Source organism: Arvicola amphibius, chromosome 3, assembly GCF_903992535.2.
Source record: "Arvicola amphibius chromosome 3, mArvAmp1.2, whole genome shotgun sequence".
Taxonomy (NCBI): Eukaryota; Metazoa; Chordata; class Mammalia; order Rodentia; family Cricetidae; genus Arvicola; species Arvicola amphibius.
In genome coordinates, this window is record NC_052049.1 from 170,481,261 (window position 1) to 170,508,975 (window position 27,715).

The 27,715-nt window shown below is 38.6% G+C and overlaps 1 protein-coding gene across 1 annotated transcript in view; it reads right to left on the reverse strand.

The window, feature by feature from the left end:
- The window catches only part of Dnajc13 (DnaJ heat shock protein family (Hsp40) member C13), a 131,469-nt gene that overhangs the window by 90,025 nt on the left and 13,729 nt on the right, over positions 1-27,715 (reverse strand). The window contains exon 2 of the mRNA XM_038321823.2: positions 24,131-24,211. Coding sequence (XP_038177751.1) covers positions 24,131-24,198 — 68 coding nt within the window. The 5' untranslated portion in view covers positions 24,199-24,211. The remainder of the gene's footprint in view (positions 1-24,130; positions 24,212-27,715) is intronic.

The window sequence follows — 27,715 nt, forward strand, 5'->3', positions numbered from 1 at the left end:
GGTACCGACTTGGAAGTTTCATTTATGTTGGCTAGCTTATGCAGTGTTTGGAGGTGCACATGCACTATCAGAAGAGAAAAACAATCATTAGTCTTACCCAGCTATGAACTGTGGGAGCTACAGTGATGACCAGCCTGGCAAGAAATGCCCACTGGTACAAGAGTGGCACAACTGTATGGGAGTAACTAATTACTTTCTGCCTGGGTTTAAGACCACTCCACAATACAGAACCCATACCTGGCACCACTGTTGTGCCAAGGCCCTGTGACTAGACAAGTCACAGCCCCTGAGGAGAACCTACCACTGTAATCACTAGACAGGAACAGTATGAAACTGACTCTAATGACTCACTGTTATACCCATAGATCAGTGCTTCTCAACCCGTCTCTGAAAAGCTTCTATCGGAAGATGGTGATAAACACAGGACCCACAACTGGTTATGGCACTGAGTGTGGAATTTTCAGCCCTAAGTAGCACATAAATCTCTCTATCAAGTCTCCTTCCCCCAGGGCTCAGGATCTTCGTAGAATAGGGGATGATGGAAAGAATGTAAGAATCAAAGGTGGTGAATAACTACAGGGAGATGGTTCTTCCAGACACAACAGGTCAGCTTCACATGTGAACGCACAATTGTGACATGTATAAAACCTCTGTACGGTCAAACCATACCAAATCCTACCATGGAGAGAGGGGCACACAGTGCCACCCTGACCAAAGAAACTACTGCCAATTAACAGCTGCTGGGAAAGGAAGTCAATTTAAGAGGATAGCCCCTGTTAATCAACCACACTTCAATGGAAGGCCACATATCCAAGAACATATGAGTACACAGACTGAACCTGATAGGTATTAAAAACAACAACAAAAAAAGACATGAAAGATCAGAAACATTTGTTTATCACCATTTTTTATCTAATCAGCATATTATATAATAATAATGCCAAAGTTTTTTCCACATGGGCAAAAAAAATTGATAGGATGTGAATTTTTCTTCTAAAATTTATATTTTTATTAGTTTTTATTGATTTTTTATTGAGCTTTACGTTTTTCTCTGCTCCCCTCCCTGCCTCTCCCCTCCTCCCTTCAACCTTCCCCCAAGGTCCCCATGCTCCCAATTTACTCAGGAGATCTTGTCTTTTTATACTTTCTACTTCCCATGTAGATTAGATCTATGTAAGTCTCTTAGTGTCCTCATTGTTGCCTAAGTTCTCTGGGATTGTGGTTTGTAGGCTGGCTTTCTTTGCTTTATGTTCAAAAACCACCTGTGAGTGAGCTGTGTTTGGGTTACTTCACTCAAAAATAATGTGCTCTGTCCATTTGCCTGCAAAATTCAAAATGTCATTTTTTTCTGCTGTGTAGTACTCCATTGTGTAAATGTACCACATTTTCCTTATCCATTCTTTGGTTGAGGGGCATTTAGGTTGTTTCCATGTTCTGGCTATGACAAACAATGCTGCTATGAACATATGAACATATGAACACATGTCCTTGTGGCACGATTGAGCATCCTTTGGATATATACCCAAAAGTGGTATTATTGGGTCTTGAGGAAAGTTGTTTCTTAATTTTCTGAGAAATCACCACACTGACATCCAAAGGTGTTGTACCAGCTTGCATTCCCACAAGAAATGCAGAAGCGTTCCCTTTCCCCCACAACCTCTCCAGCATAAGTTGTCATCAGTGTTTTTGATCTTGGCCATTCTTACAGGTGTAAGATGGAATCTCAGAATTGTTTTGATTTGCATTTCTCTGATGACTAAGGATGTTGAACATTTCCTTAAGTATCTTTTAGCCATTTTAGATTCCTCTGTTGAGAGTTCTCTATTTAGGTCTGTACTCCATTTTTTTCCCACTGGATTATGTATTCTTTTGGTGTCCAATTTCTTGAGTTCTTTGTATATTTTGGAGATCAGACATCTGATATGGGGTTAGTAAAGATCTTTTACCATTCTATAGGCTGTGGTTTTGTCTTATTGACGGTGTCCTTTGCTTTACAGAAGCCTTTCAGTTTCAGGAGGTCCCATTTATTCTCTCAGTGTCTGTGCTGCAGGGTTATATTTAGGAAGTGGTCTCCAGTGTCAATGTCTTCAGTGTATTTCCCACTTTCTCTTCTACAAGGTTCAGTGTGGCTGGCTTTATGTTGAGATCTTTGATCCATTTGGACTTGAGTTTTGTGCATGGTGATAGGTATGGGTCTATTTTCATTATTCTACATGTTGATATCCAGTTATGCCAGCACCACTTGTAAAATATGCTTTCTTTTTTCCATTTGATATTCTTTGCTTCTTTGTCAAAAATCAGGTATTTGAAGATATGTGGATTCATATCCGGGTCTTCTATTCCGTTCCATTGGTCCTCCTGTCTGTTCTTATGCCAATACCAGGCTGTTTTCAGTACTGTAGCTCTGTAGTAAAGTTTGAAGTCAGGGATTGTGATGCCTCCAGAAGTTCTTTTATTGTACAGGATTGCTTTGGCTATCCTGGGTTTTTTGCTTTTCCATATGAAATTGAGTATCATTCTTTCGAGGTCTTTGAAGAATTTTGCTAGGATTTTGCTGAGCATTGCATTGAATCTGTAGATTGCTTTTGGTAAGACTGCCATTTTTACTATGTTAATACTGCTTACACAAGAGCATGGGAGATCTTTCCACTTCTGGTGTCTTCCTCAATTTCTTTAAAGATTTAAAGTTCTTGTCATACAAGTCTTCCACTTGTTTGGTTGGAGTTACTCTGAGGTATTTTATGCTATTGTAGCTATTGTGAAGGGTGTTGATTCTCCGATTTCTTCCCCAGCCCTTTTATCATCTGTGTACAGGGAAGGCTACTGATTTTTTTGAGTTAATCTTGTATCCTGCCACATTACTGAAAGTGTTTATGAGTTGTAGAAGTTGATAGGATGTGAATTTTTATCATGGATAAAATTCATACTACACTATGCCCAATTTTTTTTAAAGTCTAAAGCAGAATAAGAAACTAAAGTATAAAATTATTTCCTTTAAACAGAACACATTTATACCTAATGTCAAGTAAGGATTGGGTGACTGGTGAAGTAGTCAAGACATCTCCATAGCTAGTCATAAAACTTTGAAGAATTAGTCAATTAATGGCAACTAAAGCAAAGAAATAGAGACCCTTAAAATTGATTTTGACTTGAAATATAAAATGAAACTAAAGTTCAATAGAAATTATTCACAAATCCTATTTTCTAGAATCACCTTCAAGAGTGAAAAATCGCAATCTTCATTATCCAGCAATGCAGCTATAGCTATGGAGGTGGCTATGGTCGGGAGGTGGCTATGGTCAAGCACTTGGGGGTCAAGTGCTTGCCCTGTGAGCACTGAGGAGTTAGGATCTCAGTGAAGGCTAGATGGAGATGGCAACCTGCCTGCCTGTAAGTCCAGCCTTGGAAAACAAAGACCAAGGGTCTACAGAGCAAGCTGGCTAGGGAGACAACAGCCAGCTCTGGGTTTGACTGAGAGACTCTGGTCATTGAATAAGGTAAAAGGGCACTGGAGGCAGATTTCTGATATTAACCTTAGGTCTCCACATGAACACAAACACACATGTATGCATACACACACATGCACACTACAAACACATACATGAATAAAAACACTAAGACTATAGCACTGATTTCATTTTGTGAGTGAAAGAGTAGCAATACAAAAAAAGTCCCAAGAATTAACTATTACGTGCTTTTGTTGAGGATCAGTTAAGAAAATGCTATCTGTCTGTCTGTCTGTCTACCTACCTACCTACCTACCTATCTACACACACATATTCTTTTTCTCATCTTTCCTACCACACCAAGCCCATTCTAACACCCGTATTAATTTTTAACTGATGGCAGTACTTACTCTTAAATTTTATGAATCATTTGATGTTTCAATACTATGTACATTGTGTAAAGCTCAAATCAGAATATACATATCCATTATCTTGAATATTTATCATAGCTTTATATTGAAAATACTTCTGGATGCTTTGAAATACATCACTGTTATCCTGAGACATGCCACTATGAAGGGGGAAGAGCAAGCCCAGAGCCTCACGTGTACTACAGAAGTGCTCTACACTGATGTCTTACTCAATCAACCCCTCATAAACAGTTGTAAGTACCGATACATTTTCAACTTTCATGAGATGAACTTTCTAAGACTCTACCCGTGTGAGCTCCACATAGCATCCACCTCTCTAGGCCTGGCTTATTTCGATCTTCAGTTCCACTCATGACCCAAATGACAATCTCATTCTTTTTATAACTGAATCATATTCCATTGTATGTCATACACTTTGTACATCTGTCAGCCAATATGCACTAAAATGTCCTGCTTCTTTTTTCTTTCTTTTTCTTTCTCTCTCTCTCTCTCTCTCTCTCTCTCTCTCTCTCTCTCTCTCTCTCTCTCTCTCTCTCTCTCTTTTTTTTTTTGGTTTTTTGAGACAGCGTTTCTCTGTAGCTTTGGAGCCTGTCCTGGAACTTGCTCTGAAGACCAGGCTAGCCAGAGATCGCCTGCCTCTGCCTCCCAAGTGCTGGGATTAAAGGTGTGTGCCACCACCGCCCAAAAGCGTCCTACTTCTTGACTTCTGTGAATAGTTCTAAAATAAACACGAGTGAAGGTGTTTACTGATTTTCTTCAGAGTTGTCCCTTTAGTTTATATGTCCAATAGTGGGATTCCTGTCTCCTACACTAGTTCTGCTTTGACATTTTAAAGAACTCTCCATTTTCCATGGAAAGTACACTTACTTACATCCCTACCAGCAGTGTCTAAGGGCACCTTCTCTATCTTCTCTATTTATCCTCACAGTTTTCCTGATGGCAGCCATCCTCACTAGGGTGAAATGATACCTGTGATCGTCATTCATATTTCCATGATGGTTAGTGACAGTGAGCATTTTTTTACATGTGTGGCTAGTATATATCAGCATTTTAAAATGTCTACTTAGGGCTTTTGTCCATCACTTTTGGCTGTTTAGTTCTTGGAGTTCCTTATATATTCTGGTTATTAGCCCCTGGATAGTTGTATGATTTCCAAATACATTCTCTCATTCTGTGGCTTGTCTTTCCATTTCCTCTTGGTTTTGTAGCAGTTTGATGCCATGTACTTACTTTGCATTCATTTCCCATGCTTTAGCTGTCTTGTGACTCCTTTCTGCCCATCTGCCCAAACACTGGCCATTCCAATACCTTAAAGTATTTCTGTGTTTTCTTCTCAAAGTTTTGTTTTAGGTCTTATATCGAGTCTTTAAATTCACTTGGATTTGATTTTTCTAACTTGTGAGAGATGAGGGTGTAGTCTCATTTTCTGTTTGCACTGTAAAGGCCATCCTTCCTCAATGTATGTGCTCACCCCCACCACAGATACCAGGCTTATATCTAGGCTCTGTCCTGCTCCGCTGTTCAGTTTTTATGCCAGCTCAATGCTACTTCAATCACTATAGCTTTGTACAATTTGAAGTCAGGTACATAAGACCTTTTGCTTTCTTTTCCTTCTGGATGGCTTTACCAATCTGGGGTTTTGTTGTAGTTTTGTTCTGATTTGAGAATTTATTTTTGCTTGAAGGGTGTCATTGGCATTTTGACAGAGACCACATTAAATCTGTAGATCATTTTGAGTAGTACAATGTGGACTATTCCTTTACAGGGTGTGAATATGTGTCACTGTGATTGGGTTAATAAAGAAGCTGAGTGGTCAATAGCTGGACAGGCAGAGGTTTGGTGGAACTTGCAAACAAAGAGAGAGAGAGAAGAGGAGGGGGAGTCTCAGAATGATGAGGAGACCGGGAGAAAAGGACATGAACTTTCCATACTGAGAAAAGGTACCAAACCACATGGCAAAGTCTAGATAAGATATAAGGGTTAATTTGAAATAATTTAAAAGAGTTAGCTAGTAACATATCTGAGCTATTGCCTGAGCAATTATAATTAATAAAAAGTCTCAGTGTGGTTATTTGGAAGTGACTTCTGGGCCACAGAACCTACAAATGGTGTTCCAATGTGGGTCCAGAATTTCCAAATAAGACCTAACAAAGCTTTAAAAAAAAAAAGATTCTAAGCACACAAAAACTGAGCCAGACATAGCTTCCTGATAATCACCTTTCCCTGTATAAGTTCAGTGCTAGCAACAAAAGGCACAGCTAGTTTAAGAGGTGGCTCAGTGCAAGTGGCAAACACAGGTGTGGTTATTTTAAAAAGCCCTGCCACTGAACAACTTCAATGGGGTTTATGAGCATTGGGCAGCATACGACTTGCTGGCATTATGAACCCAACAACTTCCCAGAGCTGGGGAAGTAAATGTAGCTCCCGTCGGTAACTCTGCCATGAAGCTAGGCTCTCAGAGAGCTTCCAAAGCCATGATCGACGCATGTGCTAAGCTGAGCCATGCCCATGACCATAGCACTTTATGATCCCACGTCTCATGTGATCAAAGAACAATACAAGAGCTCAGTAAAGAAAAATCCAGATGGGAAAAAAATCCTAAATGGGTTACAGTATCTAAAAAACATACATAGGCTTGGGAGAGAAAAGAGAAAGGGTGTATATAGTCATAGATTAAATTAAGTTTAAAAATAATAAAGCCTTTAAAAGGGAGCAAAGTAAAATTTTAAAAAAAAAAGCCATGTAAAGATACACAGGGAATCTGGATCCTGTACGTTATTATGTTGTCTTTAGATTTTCTGATGGCTAATGAATGAACAACAACTGTTAAAACACACTGGATTATGTACTGCTGAATTAAACTAACCTACATATTTTACAAATTGTTTGGTTAGAAGCATCGCCTCAGGCGCTATCATCCTTATCCAGAGAGTCTGGGATGGTTTGGTTGGAGGTTTCAGCCCAGGCCATGGCATCCATGTGTCCCAGAGGAGTCTGGAATGTTTGGGTGGAACTTTCCATTCCAGGTCCCCTCTTCTGGAAGTTGCCTCGGTCCAAACTCCACCTCCGAGAAAGCCCGCCAAATGGTGACCCCTCCCCAGAGAGGGTCAAGACCACTCCCACAGGCTATTTAAACTGCCCCCCAGAGAATGAACACATGGTCTTCTGGGTTGTCCTTTGTCCTCTCTGTGTTTTCTCGGGTCTTTCCTCTCTGGGGACTGAAAGGCTACCCGGGAGCACTGGCACCATTAAACCTGGGCTTTTTCTAATTTGGTTTGATTTGGTCTGATTTGGATTATTGCATCGTCAGAGAGGCTTATTGGGCCAAAAAAACTTTATATAAATGTCTTGATTTAATGGAAGTCATAAGATATGTTACTTTGGGGAAGGAAGAGGTAAAGTTACCTTTAAAAGTTTATAAACTTCTAATTTTTTTTTTTCGAGACAGGGTTTCTCTGTATCTTTGGAGCCTGTCCTAGAACTAGCTCTTATAGACCAGACCGGCCTCAAACTCACACAGATCCACCTGCCTCTGCCTTCCCAGTGCTGTGATTAAAGGCATGCACCACCAATGCCTGGCTTTGCTTTTCTTTGTTGTTTTTGTTTTGTTTTTAAGTTTATGAACTTTTAAAGAGCAAGGAGACCAGACACCAATGAAAACGGATGACCCAGGGGATTCAGCATCACAAAATGTCTCTGTTACAGTCCCCTCATAATTTTGCATCCAAAACAGCTCCAAGACTGCTGGCTGAGATGGTCTCAGCCTCACAAACTATTCCAGCTAAGATCTAACAATTATCTTGATTTTTCTCACAGTTCCCCCAAAGATACTAGTGCCCACAGACAACAGGAAATAATCTAGAGAACAATGCCCACATTCCCAAGAAATGGGGTATGAATGGGTTTTGGTTACTCGGTGAATTATGAATGTCTGCCATTGTTTAGGGAGTTGATTACAGGTTGTTATTGGTCATAGTAAAAAAAAAAAGGAAACAATGAGTTAAGTTCAAAGATCTCTTTCTAAAGGAAAAAAAGGGTATAGGAACAATAGGAAAAAAAAGAGTAGACTATTGAATCTATTCTATTCCTAAAAGCAACTGTTAAACAAAAAAAAAAAAAAAACAAAAAAAAAACAAAAAACAAAAAAAAACAAAAAAAAAACCTACATTGGTATGGATTTTTGTGTATGATACAGATTTAAAGTTATTTTTGTTATACTGTATGTTTCTACTCTTGTTTAAGATATTTTTGTATATTGATTCAAATTTAAGCTTATTTTTGCTACATTAAGTTTCTATTTCTGTTTTAGATATTGTACCTATGAGGCATGTTTAAGTAAAGTTTTAGTCCTTGAAAGCAATGTAGGATATTAAAGAAATACATGTTAATAGCTAGTCACCCATAATTATCAAACTTATAGTCATGTTAGGTATATTTTAAAGGTCATACAGAGATATTTTAGATAAGTGATCTTCAAACACTTCAAAGACCTACAGAATATGGCATTTAATATGTTTAATAACCTAAGGCTTTTCATGACATTGAGACACATCTGCTTCTGACAGCACCAATTTACTTCAAAAGAAGATAATGGGCATCAAAGAAACTCTGTTTTCTTTATGGCAAATGCTAGCCATGTGGGCAAAGAAACTGCTCTTGCCTCAATTGCTGACAGTATACTGCCCAAACTGAACCAGAAAGATGTAAAAGTGACTGTCAAACTATGCCAAGACAAGGTATGATAATCCTTCAAAACTCCATGCTTCTTAAAAAGGTCTGTCAGATATACCAGGCTTGTTGGTCAAAGTTGGGTGTCCCAACGTTACAGAAGAATTCTGGTGACTGTCATTAGGTAACATTACACCCATCTGAGGTCTTTGATGAAGCTAAAGACTAAATAATTAAATTTTTCCTTAGTTATGATAAAAGGTAAATTAGAAATAAAACTTTAGACTCACAAAGATAAGATAAATAATAGACATTTTCTCCAATTTTGCAAAATATGAATGGACTGGATATTGTACTGTAATTCTTACTTGGTAACTTTTTTTATATGTATATTTGTTTTTTTGAGACAGGGTTTCTCTGTACCTTTGGAGCCTGTCCTGGAACTCACTCTGTAGACCTGGCTGGCCTAAAACTCACAGAGATCCATCTGTCTCTTCCTCCCGAGTGCTGGGATTAAAGGCGTGCACCACCACCACCTGGCATGTTGTATATAATTTTACTATGTCAAAGTTAAAACCTTCCTTTGTAATCAGACGAAGAGGGGAAATGCTGTGGAATAATCCTTTTGTACACCGCGATGATGTGTTGTTCTCACTATTAACTGAAAATGAATTGGTTGATGACTAGGCAGGATTTGGGGGCAGAGAGAATGCTGGGGAAAGGGGTGGAGTATGAGGAGATACCATGAGACGCAGAGCGAGCAGGCTGGGAAGTATGCAGATAAGGTAAATGAGCCTGGGGAAACACACAGATTAATAGAAATGGCTTAGTTTAAGTTATAAGAGCTAGCTTTTAAAAACAAGCCAAAGTTATTGCCAAGAATTTACAATTAATATTAAGTCTCTGTGTGGTTATTTGGGGAGTGGCTGGCAGGAAAGAGAGTCTCAGCCGTCTAGATGGAAAATTCCACCTACATTACAGTCTCTGAGTCCCTGCACATGATCTTCATTTCACTTCTTCAACTTTTTGCATTTGTTTAATTTTCACTGCAGAGATCTTTCATTGCTTTGGTTAAATTTATCCCTATTTATTTTATTGTAGCTGTTATAATTTGCATTTCCTTTATTTCTACTGTGTGGCATGTGTATTAGTTTCAGAACATGGTACATTACTAACTCATCCATGCATACGTGAGATATATCCCACTTACTCATTGTGAAAAAAAAAATCTTTAATGTGCCGTTGGATTCCATGTGCTAATACTTAGTTGAAGATTTTTTGGACCCATGTCCACACAAGGATACTGACAGTGGTTTCAATCCTTTTGTCTCTTGTTTCATTGTCAACATTGTTCTCATACAACTCTGTATGCGAACAGCCTTTTGTATTTATCAACACTCTGTCTAGTCAGGTAAGCAGGAATCATGGGAAGCTGCTGATTAGAAAAACTAAGGAAACAAATTACAAAATAAACAAACTAAACAAAGCAGAATTTCTCTCATGACAAATGATGTCATAAATATAATCTTTTATTTGGGAACTAGAAATAGGTATACACACACACACACACACACACACACACATATACATATAACAATGACTAAAGGGAACATTTAGTTTTCATAATTGACAGACCAGTGTAATATAATCTTTTATTTGGGAACTAGAAATAGGTATACACACACACACACACACACACACACATATACATATAACAATGACTAAAGGGAACATTTAGTTTTCATAATTGACAGACCAGTGTAACATAATAACTTATTTAAAAACAATTTCCACTACTTATTAATTATGCTATTTAGTATTAAGAAACTAATAGCCAAGAAATACGTTTTTCATAACTAGATTTTTAATAGGCAAAGCTTTATAAGCTTACATAAAATGTATTTCTGTATAATTTCTATAAATAAAAATGCTGTAATATTCTTAAATCTTCTAGCCTTTATGAAAACTGTTATCAACTTCAAAACAACTTTTATAGCTGGGTAGTGTTGGAGCACTCCTTTAATCCCAGCACTCGGGGGCAAAGACAGGCAGATATCTGAGTTTGAGGCCAGTCTGGTCTACAGAGTGAGTTCTAGGACAGTCAGGGTTACACAGGGAAAGCCTATCTCAAAAATCCAACCAAACAAACAAACAAGCCAAAAACAAATGAAAACGAAGATTTTCATTTGGTTTTTCAAGACAGGGTTTCTCTGTGTAGCCCTGACTGTCCTAGAACTTGCTTTGTAGACTAGGATGGCCTCAAACTCAGAGATTCGCCAGCCTCTGTCTCCTGAGTGCTGGGATTAAAGGCATTCACCACCACTGCCAGGCAAATAAAAACAATTTTTATGTCATGATTTTCCCATGCAGTCTCTTTTTCTTTACCAGAGCAAGGGCACTATGTCTGACCAAAACTGTTTCAGCATCATCACAGCTGAGAGCCTAACACTGAGCTGGGTTCAATGACATGACAAGTGAATATGAAAAGTGGGTCTCTATGAGGAAGTGCATTTCAGACCTGGGCATTAACCTACTCAACCCACTGGAAACAGGGCTATGTCAATGCATAACATAAACACTGGGATGTCACTATAGTGTCAGACTGCTCTGCACAAAAGATTTCCATCATCTGTTTTTTTTTTATTTTTTCCATTCAAAAAATTTACACTTCCTCCCCTCCTCCCATTCCCATCCCGCTCCCCTACTCCCCGTCCCCTTCCATCCTTGAGAGAGGGCAGGGAACCCTGCCCTGTGGGATGTTCCCCCCCCCACACACACACACACCAATCCAGTCCTAGAAAGCTTTGCATCCAAATAGACAAATAGACTAGGGTCCCTAAAAGCCAGTACATACAGTAGAAACAAGTCCCAGTGCCTTTATCAATGGCTTCTCAGTCAGCCCCCATTTTCAGCCACATTCAGAGAGTCCAGTTTGATTGCATGCTCATTCAGATTCGGTCCTGCTGGATTTGGTGAGCTCCCATTAGAACAGGCACACTGTCTCAGTGGGTGGACCAACCCCTTGCAGTCCAGACTTCCTTGCTCATCTTCTCCCTCCTTCTGCTCTGACCTTGGGGGCTCAGCCCGTTGCTCTGATGAGGGACTTTGTCTCTATCTCTATCCATCACCGGACGAAGACTCTATCTGGTTTTGTCACAGGAGAGAAAACCCAACTTTCCTTTCTTATGATAAACAGTACGGAAAAGGTTACACATAAAATAATGGCTCGCAAGTGCTTGAGGTCTGGTAACCTATGTATACTGCTTTTTTAAAAAAGATCTCTTTTAATTAGGTGCATACATGTGCATCTGTATGTGGGTTTGTATATGTAAGTGAATGTGGTCACCTGTGGAGACAAGAGGCATCAAAGCCCCAGAACTACAGTTAGACATGACTGAGAGCTGCCCAACATGGATGCTGGGAAGCCAACTTGTGTTCTCTGCACAAGCAGTACATGCTCGAAACTACTGAGCTATCATTCTAGTCTTGTATATTACCTTTAAAGCTTAAAAAAACTATTTCAATGATCTCAGATACAGACTCACTCAGTTAGAATAAAGCAGTTGTCAGTGAGAGGAAGCCCCATAATATAAAGCATATCCTTTCATCATACTCTAAGAAAGGTGGTGTCTAAAATTGCCCACTACTGCTGCAGGGAGCAAACTTACCTTCCCTAAAATTAACTGTATTAATTTCCCAATTCTGTAGATACTGACAATGGTCCTCACAAGTAAGCCAATGCACACTTTCTCCAAATTTCACCCTCTGGTCCAAGCGCCACCTTTTTGGGTTTTTTGAGATGGGGTTTCTCCATGTAACAGCCTTTGGCTGCCCCTGGAACTCTGTAGACCAGGCTGGCCTCAAACCCACAGAAACCCTGCCTGCCTCTGCCTCCCAAGGACTGGGGTTAAAGGTGTGCAGCCACCACCGCCTGGCCCAAGCTCCACTTTTCAGCTTTACACAGACCACACTTAATTCTTCTCCCATGAGACTTTCAATATGAATTCTTCCTGCTACACATTGGGCACTTAAGTCATTTTAGGATAAGCTTTGGGCTACTAATTTCTCAAAACATTTAGTATCTTCACAAAATCTAGGAATTTTTCATTAAAAAACAGAGACAATGTTAGGCCATTTAACATTAATAGGACAGCTGAACTAGAGAGATCCTCAAGAGTTAGAAGACTGACAATAAGCACTCACAAGCTCCAGGGGCTTGGATGGGGCGGGGTGTGTATGAAGGAATAAAGAAAAGGCACACCACAAAAAGGAAAAAAAGAAAACCTCCTGGGTAGTGGTGGCACATGCCTTTAATTCCAATACTCGGGAGGCAGAGGAAGGTGGATCTTTGTAAATTCGAGGTCCAGCCCAATCTACAAGAGCTAGTTCCAGGACAAGCTCCAAAGCTAGAGAAACCTTGTCTCAAAAAAACAAAACAAAAGAGAAGAAAGGAAAGGGGAGGGTGGGAGGAACAAACACACAGATAGCTGGGAGTAGGATGGACTTGGACTCTCTCATGGAGAAGTCTTGGTACCCTGAAAGCTCACCATGTTTAATACACAAAGTTGAGCAGAACGATGGGGTTGCTGGATGCAACTGGACAAGGAGGCAGGCTTATTATACAGATAAACAAGGAGGGAGGATTTATTGTACACAGTTGGATCAAGGAGACAGTGCTGTGGGAGCTCCTTCTGCTCCTTCAGCCAATAGCCTTTAAGATACCAGCCCACTTGGGAGTGGTCTCTTATACTATAAATGCAGCTGTAAAGTCTGCCCTCGCTCTCTTGCTTCCGGCTGCTAAACTCTCTTCTGTTCCCCGTTCGTGCAGAGGACTGTGATCTAGGACAGTGATCTGTGAGTTTCCCCTAAATAAATAACCTTTTATTATATGTAATTCTGAACTAGTGTGGGATTACTTTGTAACTTCTGTCATCATCTGGCACCCAAATGTGGGAACCAGACCACACTTTTTGGGATAAGTCCACCAGCCGCGTGGCACATTGGGCACTGACTCTCCCACCCATGGCTCTAGCTGGCTCTCAGGCGCAGCAGGCTGCTGCTCAGTGCTCCCCAGCTCGCAACACACACGCTGACATTACATGCCAGTCCACATACTGCTGCCTGTGATCCCTGTGGTGCACACAGTCTGCAATTCACACTGATAGAAAACTTTGGGTTTTCTTTTTCCTGGACCCCAACTCTCGGAATCACTTTAATAACTTCTCTTAATTTGTTAAACAAAGTATATTTTTCAGTACCTAAGTAAGCAACATGTGCTGTTCGTTCCTAGTAGCGTCTCTTGGTCATGTGGCTGCAACTGCAACACCTGCTGGCCTATAACAATTATTACACCTACTTCAATTCAGAAGGACAAAAAGGAAGGCTGAGGCCATATGCATACACATAAATTCATATGCAGTGAATTTATGGGACTGTAACCTATTGCAGCAATGGAATACCCAGGTTAACATTCCTGCAGTCCCCAAAACTCAGGTTTCTGGGAAGGATATTATAAGATATAGTAAACAATGGTTACCAGCCATTCAGGCTGTACAAAAACACAAAGCAACTAGCAACCCTTCAGAGGTACTAACAGCCTTGCCTTTAAAATGGTTAACTGAGAAACCCATATGGGTTAAACAATTGCCTTTAATGGAAGACAAACTGAAGGCTTTAGAACAGCTGGTACAGGAGCAATTAGATGCTCACCATATTGAAGAATCAATCAGCCCTTGGAATTCTCCTATTTTTGTTATTAAAAAAAGAAACCTGAGCCGGGCGGTGGTGGCGCACGCCTTTAATCCCAGCACTCGGGAGGCAGAAGCAGGTGGATCTCTGAGTTCGAGGCCAGCCTGGTCTACAAGAGCTAGTGCCAGGACAGGCTCTAGAAACTACAGGGAAACCCTGTCTCGAAAAACAAAAACAAACAAACAAAAAAAAGAAACCTGAAAAATGGAGAATGGTAACAGATCTAAACTATCAACAAGATTATCCAACCTATGGGCCCTCTACAGTCTATAATTCCCCTGCCTTCTCTATTACCAAAAGGATGGCCTCTTATACTTACTGATTTAAAGAATTGTTTCTTCACTATTCCTTTACAAGAAAAGGATAGAGAAAAGCCTGCTTTTACAGTGCCTACTTACAATAATTCTCAATCTACTAGTGGACTGTCCTTCCACAGGGAATGCTCAATAGCCCCACCTTGTGGCAATATTTTGTAAGTCAGCCATTGGAAATAATATGCAAGAAATTTCCTAAGTATATAATTTACCATTACATCTATGCCATTTTGTTATATGACTCAAATGCAAATGCTTTGGAAAGAATGTTTGAAGAAGCTAAAAAAAAAAGTTTTGCCTAAATGGGGATTGCAAATTACACCTGAAAAAATACAAAGAGGAGATTCTGTCAATTATCTAGGTTACAAAATAGGTTTACAGAAAATTAGAACACAAAAGGCACAAATTAAGAGAGTCCGATTATGGACTCTTAATGACTTTCAAAGATTGTTAGGACATATTTCCAGTCTATGACCAGCTGTTGGGATAACACCTGACCTGGTAAGTCGTCCATTTAAACAAAACCTTAGATGGTGACAAAGACTTAAATAGTCCCAGAGAATTAACAGCTGAAGAGGAAAAAACCTGATGGTCATTGAAGAGAAATTACAGGAGGCAAGTGTAGATAGGGTAAATACAAATCTTAATTGTATTCTAGTCATATTGCCTTCCAGAATTTCCCCTACAGAAATTTTAATGCAGAGGGAAGATATTATCTTAGAATAAATCTTTTTACCACATAAACCAAGTAAAAAATTAAAAACTTATGTGGAAAAAGTCTCTGAATTAATTATAAAAAGAAAATTTAGACTTTGTTAACTAGCAGGTATAGACCCAGAAGAGATCATAGTTCCCTTTACTACTGATGAAATTAAAAAATTATGGGAAGACAATGAACCTTGGCAAAGAGCTTGCACTAATTTTTTAGGAGAAATTAATAGCAATTATCCCAAAAGTGAAAGAATTAACCTTATAAAGGGAACTACTTGGATTCTTCCCCAAATTGTACATGAGGCACCAATAAGTGGAATCCATACATTTTATACTGATGCAAATAAATCAGAAAAGGCAGGTTACAAATCAGAAGATGTAAGTAAGGTGGAACAAAGCCCTTATAATTCTGTCCAAAAGGCAGAATTATATGCTATTCTCATGGTGCTATGGGATTTTAAAGAACCTCTCAATATAGTTACTGATTCGCAATATGCAGAAAGAGTTGTCCTGCATATTGAAACAGATAAATTTATACCAGATGATACAGAATTGACTTCATTATTCATACAGGTTCATGATATAATCAGGAATAGGCTTTGTCCCATATACATAACACATATCCGATTCCATATGGGTCTGCCAGGTCCTCTAGCACACGGTAATGCCAAAATTGATCGATTATTGATTGGCCTCAGAATTTCATTAAAAAAAAAATCATGTCAACAGCAAAGGTTTAAAGAAAAATTTCTATTACATGGCAACAAGTTAAGGAGATTATAAAAAGATGTCCTACTTGCTCTTTCTATAACAAAACACCATTACCTGCAGGGAGTAACCTCAAGGGTACTCAAAGGAATGAGATCTGGCAAATGGATGTGTTCCACTTTAAAATATGTACACCACACCATTGACAGTTATTCAGGTTTTCAATGGGCAACTGCCTTGAGCTCAGAAAAGGCTGATTCAGTAATCACGCATTTATTAGAAGTTATGGCCATAATGGGTATACCTACACAAATAAAGACAGACAATGGTCTGGCATATGTATCTAAGAAAATGGAACGATTTTTTTGCTTATTATAATATAAAAGCATATTACAGGTATACCAAACAATCCTACAGGTCAGGCAGTTACAGAAAGATCAAATCGAACTACAAAGGATATGCTAAACAGAAAGGGATAGAAAATACCCCCAGAAATAGATTGTATAATGCTTTATTAACCTTGAATTTCTTAACGCTAAGGAGAAAGGAATAACAGCAGTAGAGAGATACTGGATAATAGAAAAAACTTCTGAAGTAAACCAGCTGGTATATTTCAAGGATGTCTTGACCTCACAATGGAAGCCAGGAGATGTGTTATGTTGGGGATGGGGTTTTGCTCTTTTTTTCCACAGGAGAAGAAAAACTATGGATACCATCAGAATTAATAAAGATTCTGTTTGACAAAGAGAAGCCTCTTGAGAAAGAGAAATGACAGGTCATCCACAGAGGTGACACACATACAGGTGGTAAGAAAACCTCATAAGGGTTGGGGCAGGATTCTGTTCTTGTCTTTGCAGGAAAATACTCATCTTCAAAGAGTGGAAAGACCTTGGACATCAAGATGCTTAAAGATGAAGACATAGCTATCCAGAAAAAAAATCAACAAGCAAAGAGAAATCTGACTTATGATGCTATATCATCTCCATGGTAAAATTTGATCATCTGGACATGTATATATCTCTACTTAAAAAATAAGAACTGGCTTTTGAGTTGGACAATGGCTATCCTTCTCTAAATCCAAGCACATTGTTAAAAGAAAAATTCAAAATTTATGTCTCATGTCAGCAGCCATCTGGTATGGGACAGAAGGAAGATAGATTTTAAGGAAATATTTTACTTTTCTCCATGCCCACTTTGTCTAGATTGTATCTTTTGTTGAATATATGTCTATATGAGTAATGTTTAAGTTTTCAATTATGAACAGTAGATTTTTCTGCAGTAATCTTTGAAGCTTCCAGGAAGAAGATGGGGCCCCACAACAATGAATCCACCTGACTGAAATGACATCATGATGCTGACAGCGCTACTATGATACTGGTTTTTGGATGCCAGCTGTGGAACTGGTGCACCTTCTTAAAACATTCTGGCTAGAACTCCAAATAAGAACTTCAAAAAACAAACAGACAAACAAACAAAAACCCTATCAACTACTCAGAGACCATTTGCAATCAAACAAAACTGCAATCTTGAAACTTAACTGACCATCATTTTACTTTTACAGGATCCCATAGAAAAAACACTGCCCCCATGACAGCAGGAAGCAATTATAGAAAGTGACGTTCCCCTCTCCCAACAAAGTTTGTCCTCACGTTAGAGATACCATTTAGGGGTTGATTATTACTCACATAGGGTTGGGGGTTGGAGTGGAAATTATGTAGGCCTAGAGATCAAAAATGGGAAAAGCTGAATGAGATAATAGGTACATTAGTGTGAACTTACACATACTAATAACAGAGTGAATACTTGTGAGGTATTATATTTACATTGGTATAGGTTTTTGTACATTGATACAAATTCAAATTGTATTTATTATTTCTGTTTAAATTATATTTGTTATTTCTGTTTACAATATTTGTACACCTATGCAAAGTTACTTTGTCATACTGTATGCATGCATGTTTCTACCTCTGTTTAAGACATTTTGTATATTGATACAATTTTAGGATATATTTACCATATTGCATTACATACTTCTACCTCTGATCAAGATATTTATACACTGTTTACATTTTGAGGTCATTGTTCTCCTTACTGCACAGCTGTTTAAAGATTGTTTAATATTCTGATACGAAGTTTTAATCTTTAAGATATATATGTATTAAGTATCATAGGTTAATATTTATGTTTGTTATGCTTTTAGTCAAACTAATTAGGTTCTTTAGATACATAGAGGTTGTATTATGCATAGATAGGTAACCTTCAACTACTTCAAAGATCTGTAGAACATGGCATTTAAGTAACTTAAGATTCTGAGACACGACTGCTCCTGGCAGCAGCGATCTATTCCTGAGAGAGTGTTGAGCACCAAAAGACACTCCACTTGGGGTTTGTCTTCTTGGCACAACTGGCCTTGGGCAAGAAACTGCTTGTGCCTCGACCACTGACAAAGTGTACAATGTCTGAACTGGACAAGCAGGATATAAGAAAAAAGACCCGGGCAGTGGTGGGGTACGTCTTTAATCCCAGCAGTTGGGAGGCAAAAAAGGCAGATCTCTGTGAGTTCAAGGCCAGCCTGGTTTACAAGAGCTAGTTCCAGGACAGGCAACAATAACTACAGAGAAACCCTGTCTCAAAAATAAGAAAAAAAGACTGGCAAATCTTGTCAAAACAGGGTAAGATGGTTTTTAAAAACTTCCTGCCTCTGAAAATGGTCTGTCAGTTACTCTAGGCCTTAGCCAAAGTTGGTTGCTTCAACACTGCAAATGAGACTTTGCGTGTTTGCTCAGGCCGCCAGTTGTCTCTGTCAACTACTGCACATTTGCTCTTCCTGTCTACTCAAGTAATATTATCTCCCTTCTCAGGCCTTCGATGGGGTTGAAGATTAGATAGTAGTAGTTACTGTCCTCTTATGATCTAGCCATTTCCAATACAAGATTTAGACTTCTTAGGAAAGAATGCTTATTAAAACATTTAGCATATGTTCCTTGCTTAATATTGTTTATGCTGGTTGTAATTCTAATCTTATATTTAATATCTGTTCCTAGTGTATATAGTTTTTGTATTGGGTTTGGAACTCTCTTATTTAAACAAAAGGGGGAGGTGCTGTGGAGCTCGTTTTGCTCCTTCAGCCAATAGCCTTTAAGATACCAGCCCACTTGGGAGTGGTCTCTTATATTATAAATGTAGCTGTAGCCTGCGCTCACTCTCTTACTTCAGGCTGCTAAACTCTGTTCTGTTCCCCGTTCATGCAGAGAACTGTGATCTAGGACAGTGATCTGTGAGTTTCCCCTAAATAAATAACCTTTTATTATATGTAATTCTGAACTAGTGTAGGATTATTTGTAACTTCCATCATCAAGACAGATTTTTCTATTCTTAGAAAAAGCTGTCTTTGTAGGGAAGAATTCTTCAGGGGGTAGAAAGGTATGATAGACAGTTTCTGTATGCCATCAACACTCACACTCAGTTTCCAAGGATCTGAGGCCATAGCATGCTCATATCAGCAACACACCGTATTAATCTTTATTAAGCATTATTAAACACACTTAGAACTTTATACGTTCAGGATTTCTTCCCCTTCTTACTAGGCACTGCTGCTACAGGAGGCACCAGGGCATAACTGTTATGCTCACTAACTCTGCAGTCACACTGTCTGCACTGAAATACTTCCTGGGCTACTCATCAACTATAGACCCTCTGATAATTAAGTAACAGTTTCTCCATCTGAAAGATGTGGGTAACACATCTGTTTAGCATATAAGAATCATAAGAAATAATGCATGTGAGGGCTTTGAAACTATGTGCCTGCCACATAAGCAAACAACCAATCCCTGCAAATCCTACTGCTGTTTTTCTGCTAAAGGGATGAATATTAATTATTGGGGGGAAGATTTTAAAATTCCAGGGAAATAAATTGATTATAATTCTAAGTTTTAAATATTCCTTTACTGATCATGACTGCTTCAGTACATTCATACTTTAAAAAAAAAAAACACAGAATAAAAGGAGTGGGCAAGTCTGTCATCTGGTTATACCATCAGAATACTCAGTTTCTCATTAAAATCTACTTTACCTAAAAGGGCTCATTTTCATTAGAAGCTATAAGACCAGAGAAGAGAAACAACAGGTAAGACAAACTTCAACCCCATCCTACAAACTCAGCAAGATGCCTTCCTCTCTTATAAAGGCACCCCATAAAATGGAGCATTTTTAAAGGCCTTGGTTCTGATACACAATCAATAGCCATAGTCTTTCTCAGATGAGAAAAAGCAGAAGTTTTGTACACTGTAAAATGTAAGGTTGCCAAAAAGATGTGATCCAGTGCGTACTTCCAAATTTCATATCGCCTGGTAATGGCTTCAGAGAGCTATACAGACAGAACATGAGGAGAATTCAGGATGGACTTCATCTAGGGCTGAGGCTGGTAGCATCAAAGCTAGGAAACAAGGAAAATAAGCCCCGTAGGAGCCCTTTGGTCACTAGAACTAGCACCTCTTCTCTTATCCAACTCTTATTCTAGAACATAAGCATAAAAATGTAGCAGCTTTGTGTTCCTCAACACCTCCCTCTCTCCCTTGCCTCTAATCATCGCAACTGTCTGCACTGTGGTGAGCATCTGAACTTCACAGATCAATCGCAGATTTTCCTATCATACTGTGCTTAAAATTCTGTCTAGATACTAAAATCCCACTCAAAATTACAGTACCTGCTCTACTAACTAATACTGGAGTGACCCATAGGCAGTCTGTACTTGTAAATTCCATCTAAAGAGAAAAAACAACGTGTTACTTTGAAGTTTTCCACAACGAATCTGCACTTCCGCTTTAGCCAAACATCTGCACCTTCCTTCCGGCCTGAAGTGGCTTGCTTAAGCCAAAGAGGAAATCTTGTTTTCATGGAAGAAAAGTGCTTTTATTCCCTGTAATCTCCCTTTGTTGCTCTCTAAAGAAACACATAATTAAATTATGGATGGACTGCCCCAGTGGGAAAAACAACAAGCACAGGAGAAAAGCTGTTGTGCCAGCCCAGGGGTCTATCTATACACCTGCATCCGACAGCCTATACTCACAGAAGCAGAAGGCAGCTGGACCTGAGGCATGGCGGAAACAGTGCAAAAGTACAACAATGGGTCACACGAATTTCCTTGGGTACAATCTGTGGGGTTATCTTTAAGGGAGCATGTGAAGAGAAAGGGAAGTATGTGTTCATTTGATCACTACAATCAGAAATTTCCCCAGATGGTAGATCTGGGATGGCAAATGCATGAGTCTAGACTCTCTTAAAACAAGCCCCAATTAAAAAAAAAAATCACATGTAGAATCTTATGTATAAACACAGACACATGTAGAATCTGTTGTATAAACACATTTAGAGAAATGTTCAACTAAAATAAAATTTTGAATGACATTTTTATTTTTTATATTAACACTGTTGAAGAATACCTTAATCCTAGATTTGAATTGGTCAGAAAAGAAATAAATATAATAATGGATTTCAGTACTGTACAATGCATACAGCCAACTGAAGTCACTATGTGAGAGAAGGGAATTCAAAGTAAAACACCCCTGAAAAGAGCATTATCCTTCTGTTCCTAGATCAGGCAGTTAATACTGCCAAGGCGGCACTATGTCCCCAAAAGACAGAAACTTGATGCAACAGCATTAAAACTCCAGCCACATTTTAGTAAAATTGACAACTCACTGAAAAATTGATATAGCAGTATAAGAAATGGAGAATACTCAACATAATACTGAAGTTACAGCCTCATGCCTGCCAATTTCAAAGGGTACAAAGCCACAGTAAATCAAATCAGCATGGTACTGACTTTAGCACAGACAGGCATCCCGGTCAAAGGAATCAAACTGAGAATTCACATTTAAGGTCAAAGGACTTTTGACAAGGGGGCCAAACAACTCAATGGGAAAAGAATGTTTTTTTTTTTTTTTAACAAGTGATTCAGGTCCAAGTAGATCTTCCCATGCGGGCCCTCACTTCACATCACATCAAAGTTAACTCAAAACTAAAGTTATAAAAGTCACAGAAGGAAACACAGGAGTAAATTGTAACAAACAGCACAAGTAACAAACAAACAAAAAAGACAAAGCAGGATTTCATCAACATTGAAAACTGACAGCACCAAGACAGCTGGAGGCATCCCGCAGAACTGGAACAATATGTTGCAATCACTTATCTAGTACAGAATTTGTATTTAAAGAATTCCTACAGCTCAGCAATTAGAGAGACAACCTATTAAAAATGGGTGAATGATGTGAACAGACATTTCATTAAAGATTACAAATGCCCAAAAAGCACAAGAAAACATAGTCAAGCATTCCACTGTTTCTCAGAGGTTAGACATGGAGTCACCATAAACCCCAGCAATTCCACTTCTTGGAAATACTGACTCATCCAAACCATATTTAGAATATTCATACAAGAATATTCATATAAGAGTAAAAAAGTGTAGACAATGCAAATGCCCACTAATTTAAGAACAATCAAAAATGTTGTACCAGCATACAACCATGATTTGGCAGTAAATAGTACTGATACATGCTATTAACATACAGATGAACCCTGAAACATTAATTGGAAGAACAACTACAAAAGACCACATTTTAACCAGTTTGGTTTCTACAAGATGCTCCAAACAGACAAACCCAACATCACTCAGCAAGTAAGTGCCTGGCAGACAGTGGTTTCTAAAGAAAATATTTTTTTAAGCGTGCTCTAACAATAGTGGTAACGCATCATAATTTTACATATACTAGAGGAATTCAATGAATTATATATTTTCTTTGTAAGGGTGAGTTTTATTATAAAATATGTTATTGCTGTTAGAAAAACATCATGTTTCCATGTGTGAATGGAGGGAAGGGAACTGGGCAAAGAAAACAGAAATGACTTTACTCTGTTACAAAATAAATGGGATTCTCTTAAGCATTAGTCATCATTTTCTAAAAGCATTTAAAATTCTAGAGGCTCACATTACCAACAAGCTTACAAGCAGCAAGCATCACAATGAACCTCCCCCCACAGAATTCAAGTATCAGTGGATAGTAAACAAACTAAAAACAGGAGCTACGTAATGATGATCAGAGCAATCTACTACTCAAAAAAATCAGGTAATCAAGTCCAATCAAAGAACTAGAGGTTAACACTACCTTGTGCACAGCAACTTTCTCTAACTTTGCTCGATGAAACACAGGCAAGTATTCTACAGGGTAATAGTCATGCTCACTAACATAAGCTCACAAAGCAAGATACTAACAAAAAACAAGTCTAAGCAATCAAATCTTTCAAAATTAGACAGTTTGCTAAGTCAGAACACTAGGGCTCAAATGTTGAACTACCCTAAGAGGCCACCATACCATCAACCAAAGAAATGATAAGTGAGGAATATGAACAAAAATTATGCATGTGTTGTGTTACTCATGACCCAACTTAGAAGATTGTGGTCACCTGTCTGCCAAGGTTAGACAGTCTCACTGTCCAGTGCTTCTCAGAATGACCTCTTCTTTAACAGTCCAGTTTCATGCACTGAATACTCAATGTACTTCAGGCAAAATTTCAAAGCCTTCATTCACTTCACATCAGTTCATTTAATCTTTACAATAACCTATAGGGAAGAAATTACTATCTATCCTATAGGAAAGGAACACAAAGACATCTTGGTCTGAATAAAACAAATACAATCATGAAATGCCATCATTTCCACTCAAGAAAAAAAAGTGCAACTAAAAAATTCATTCTTAAATAATTAAATACAGTCTTTAAAACAGCTCCAAATCTCAATAGAAGCAAATGGTTGAATAAGCTAGACTCTGAGTAATAAAGCTGGCAACACTGTAGCATAAACTGGACATGACAGCAACCCTTTCTCTTGTTACTTTTCCATTTTTTAAAAAAGAAAAATCTAGAAAGATCAAAAGAAATAGGGACACAATTCATTTCCATGTCACCTATGTATTTAAAATGCGCACACAGCTTCCCAGAAAAGAAAGTTCAACAGTACTGCTGGGTTGTGCTTCACTATAAAAGATACTGACACTGCATTTAAAGGATACTTTATGGAAGTTCAGAAGTGTAAGCAAAGGATACTTACTTTCCCCTCCATGAGTGCTTGGTCGTGTAGAAACATGCCAGATCCTTATTTTCCCTAATTATGTTCATTTTGTGCTGAAACCTGGAAGACAAAGGTATGGATTCCCTTAATACAGTGTTATACAACGTTAATTTTTCCTGAATCTCTCACAGTAGGGGACAGTATCTCTCTGTTCCCTAGCTCTGCATTGCCACAAAGTATTTAAGGACATGAGACCGATCAATGCATCCTCAACCAATACTTTTTCCCTGGAACTACTGGTCTGCATTGCTCAAAGACAAGAGCTGTCCTCAATCAACATCCTGAGTACAAGGAAATCTAGTAAAAGTTTTCAGATGAGAAAATTAATCTTTACCTCTAATACTGTTAAACAGTGCCTTGGCACATCGTGAGCACCTAAAATTAATTATCAAGAGTCAAATCAATTACAGAAAGTTTCTGTTGCACAGCTAAGGGCTGGCCACACTGCTGTCCCTTGGTACTTTAGGGAGCAATATTAACTAAGTAAGAATTTACAAAAAAACTCTCTAAATTAGGAAAGTAGTACATGTCACAATAAGAAATACAAAATGCTCATAAGGTATCTTTCATCCTAAAATATACCAATACACACTGCATCCTCCCTTTTTATATTTAAAAAAAGAAAGGGAGGGGAGGGAGAGAGAGAGAGAGAGAGAGAGAGAGAGAGAGAGAGAGAGAGAGAGAGAGAGAGAGAGAGAGAGGGAGAGAGAGGGAGAGAGAGCGAGAGAGGGAGAGAGAGAGAGAGAGAGATTGAGAGAGAGAGATGGCGAACACTTTTGATCTCAGCACTCAGGAAACAGAGGCAGGCAGATCTCTGTGAGTTCCAGGATAGCCAGAGCTACACAGTGAGGCCCTGTCTCAAAACAAACGACCCACCCTAAGATCACCATGCACCTCTACAGAATAAACTTTCCCCATAAAATTAAATATTCATTGAGTAAATATTTAAGGCTAGACAGTATTCCACTTCCTGACCATGCTAGAACAGCACTATGCAAAGAACATCTATCTGTAAACTTTATTACCAGACTATATCAATGCAATAAAGAGACTGAAGATGAGCATTCACAGACTTTTATGGCAGTCTGATCAGTAGAATCCTCGGCTGGACAGAGCAAAAGCAGATAAGGGTTGCTGAGTTTGTGACACACTGCAGCGAGAATAAAGCTGTGCAGTATCTACTGACTGTTACCTAGCAATACACAAAACCCAGAAATAACTTATTTTATGGAAGAGGTAAAAAAACAAAAACAAAAATAAAACACTTAAATTCAAGTAACTTTGAAAGACAGGATTTGGGTGACTATTAATGAAAAGTTGGTGATCTTCTGAAGATACAGCACAGCTTACTTACACAAAAGCTAAGGAAGAATGTGGGACCTGGTTTCTCAGCTGTGAAGTGGCCTCTTCTCCCTGGCCTTACTAGAAATGTATGCTAAAACTTACTGTAAGATACTTCACAAAAGTGTAAATAATTCAAATGGAACAACAGGAATTACAGTTTGCTTAAATTTGCTTTACCTCTTTACATACTTCAATTCCCTTCTGAAATTAATTCACAGGCCATAAATTCACCATCTTAGGTACATGATAAACCTTCCACAGTCATCACCAACTCAAAAATCTTTTCATCACCCCAAGACACCAGCTGTCACTGGGCATGGTGGTACAGACCTTTAATCTCAGACTCAGGAAGCAAGACAGATCTCTTAAGTTTGAGGCCAGCCTGGTCTACACAGTGAGTTCCAGGCCAGCCTGGATATGATAAGACCTTGTCTCAAACAAAAACCAAAACAGATCCTCACTGACAGTTACACCTTGGATCTCCTCCCCCAGCACCTGGCAGTGAGAAACAGACTTTCTGCTATTGTTTCTGCCTATATAAGGGATCTTGGCAAATGATGTTCTACTATGTGCAGATGTATTTTGTTCATTCATCTACTGAGGGACAGTTGTGTTGTTTCTTCCTTCTGGTTATTATACATAACACTGCTATGACATATTGCGCGAGCTGTTGTGGAAATGTTTTCATTTCCGTGAGTGTACACTAAAAGGGCAAAGAGAGCCTTCATTCTTCCTCCTTGTTGTTAAACCACCACCTACTCAGTTTTTACCCTCTACACAGAATGCTCTTCCCCCAGAGAGTCTGTAGCTTGCACTGTCTTCTCCTTCAAATCTATGCTCACCATCCTGCTTACAATGAGACCTATTCTACCCACGCTGTTTTAGACTGTTAGCACCCTCCTCTGTCTGCACTTCTATTCTTTTAAGTCCTTGTTTTCCTCACAGCAGTCTTCATGGTCTAAAGCTCAGTTTGTTATCTATCTAGTCCTAGTAGCTCACAAATGCGTATCTGGAGTCCACAAGAGAGACTGAGATAAAATAGCTGCACTGGACAAGCATCTGCATGAGTGAACGTGATGTGGCAATCCCATGCGCAGTTCTAATGACAACTTAAAGCCTGATGCTCTAAGAGGGGCAGTCCAAGCAAGAATCTGTCAAATCTTTGAGAAAAGTACCATTAACTCATGCTCTAAGGAACAGAGGAACACCACCAATTTCTGAGTTTTTATTAATTATCACTAAGAAGAAATTTATCTTAGTTAATCTGCATTTTCTTACTGGTGAGCATCAAGAAAATGCAGTCCCGACAGCTCATGTGACCCTTTGGCTTTGAGTTGATGTGACTTTTGTTTGAATGGGTATGACACTTGGCTTATTTCTGTATTTTGTATTTGATATAACTTGAAAAGCCAACCAAAATTTATTAAACCCATCAACATCTCATCCTTTTGAATCATTTGCAGTAATTATGCTGAAAGAAACTGAGATATTACCAAAGACTTTAAAAAAAACAACAAAATACCTGAACTACATATATGGCATAGATAGTTTCCCCTCATATATCAAAAAAAAAAAAAAAAAAAAAAAAAAAAAAAAAAAAAAAAGGCTGGAACGATAAAAGAAAAAAATGGACAGAAAGGTGAATGGCTGACATTGAAGAATGGGATTTGAATTCTTGGTCCATACTGAAGGAAAGAGAATGACCTAGTCTATACCAAAGGTCTATCTCGGACAAACTAAAAATGAAAAAAATGATCTTGAAGAGAACCTAGCTGATATCATTAAGAACTATAAAGTAAAAATCAGAGAAAAATTATAAAGGCCTGATTGCAGGCACATGCTAGGCATCTCAGCACTTGCGCGGTTGAAGCTAGAAGATAACGAGAGACCAGCCTGAGCTACATAGAATTAGGGTTATGAGCCATAAGAGAAAGATATGAGCCCTAATAAATCCACAAGGGAACCAAGGCAAAATAATTCTGCAATTAATGACAATAGAGATTTATGAATTCTTAAAGAAAGCATATGAAGAATGAATCCATGAATGTCACTGATTCAGAACAGGCTGGTGCCTTCCATTCACAGAAGAATGAGTTTCAGGAAAGATGAAAACACTGAGAAGATTTTGAGGCGAAGACAGACAGAAGGTCTAATATATACTATAAAAACAAAACCAAAGGCTACCAGGATTGCATATTAAAGGAAAACTACATTCCTGAT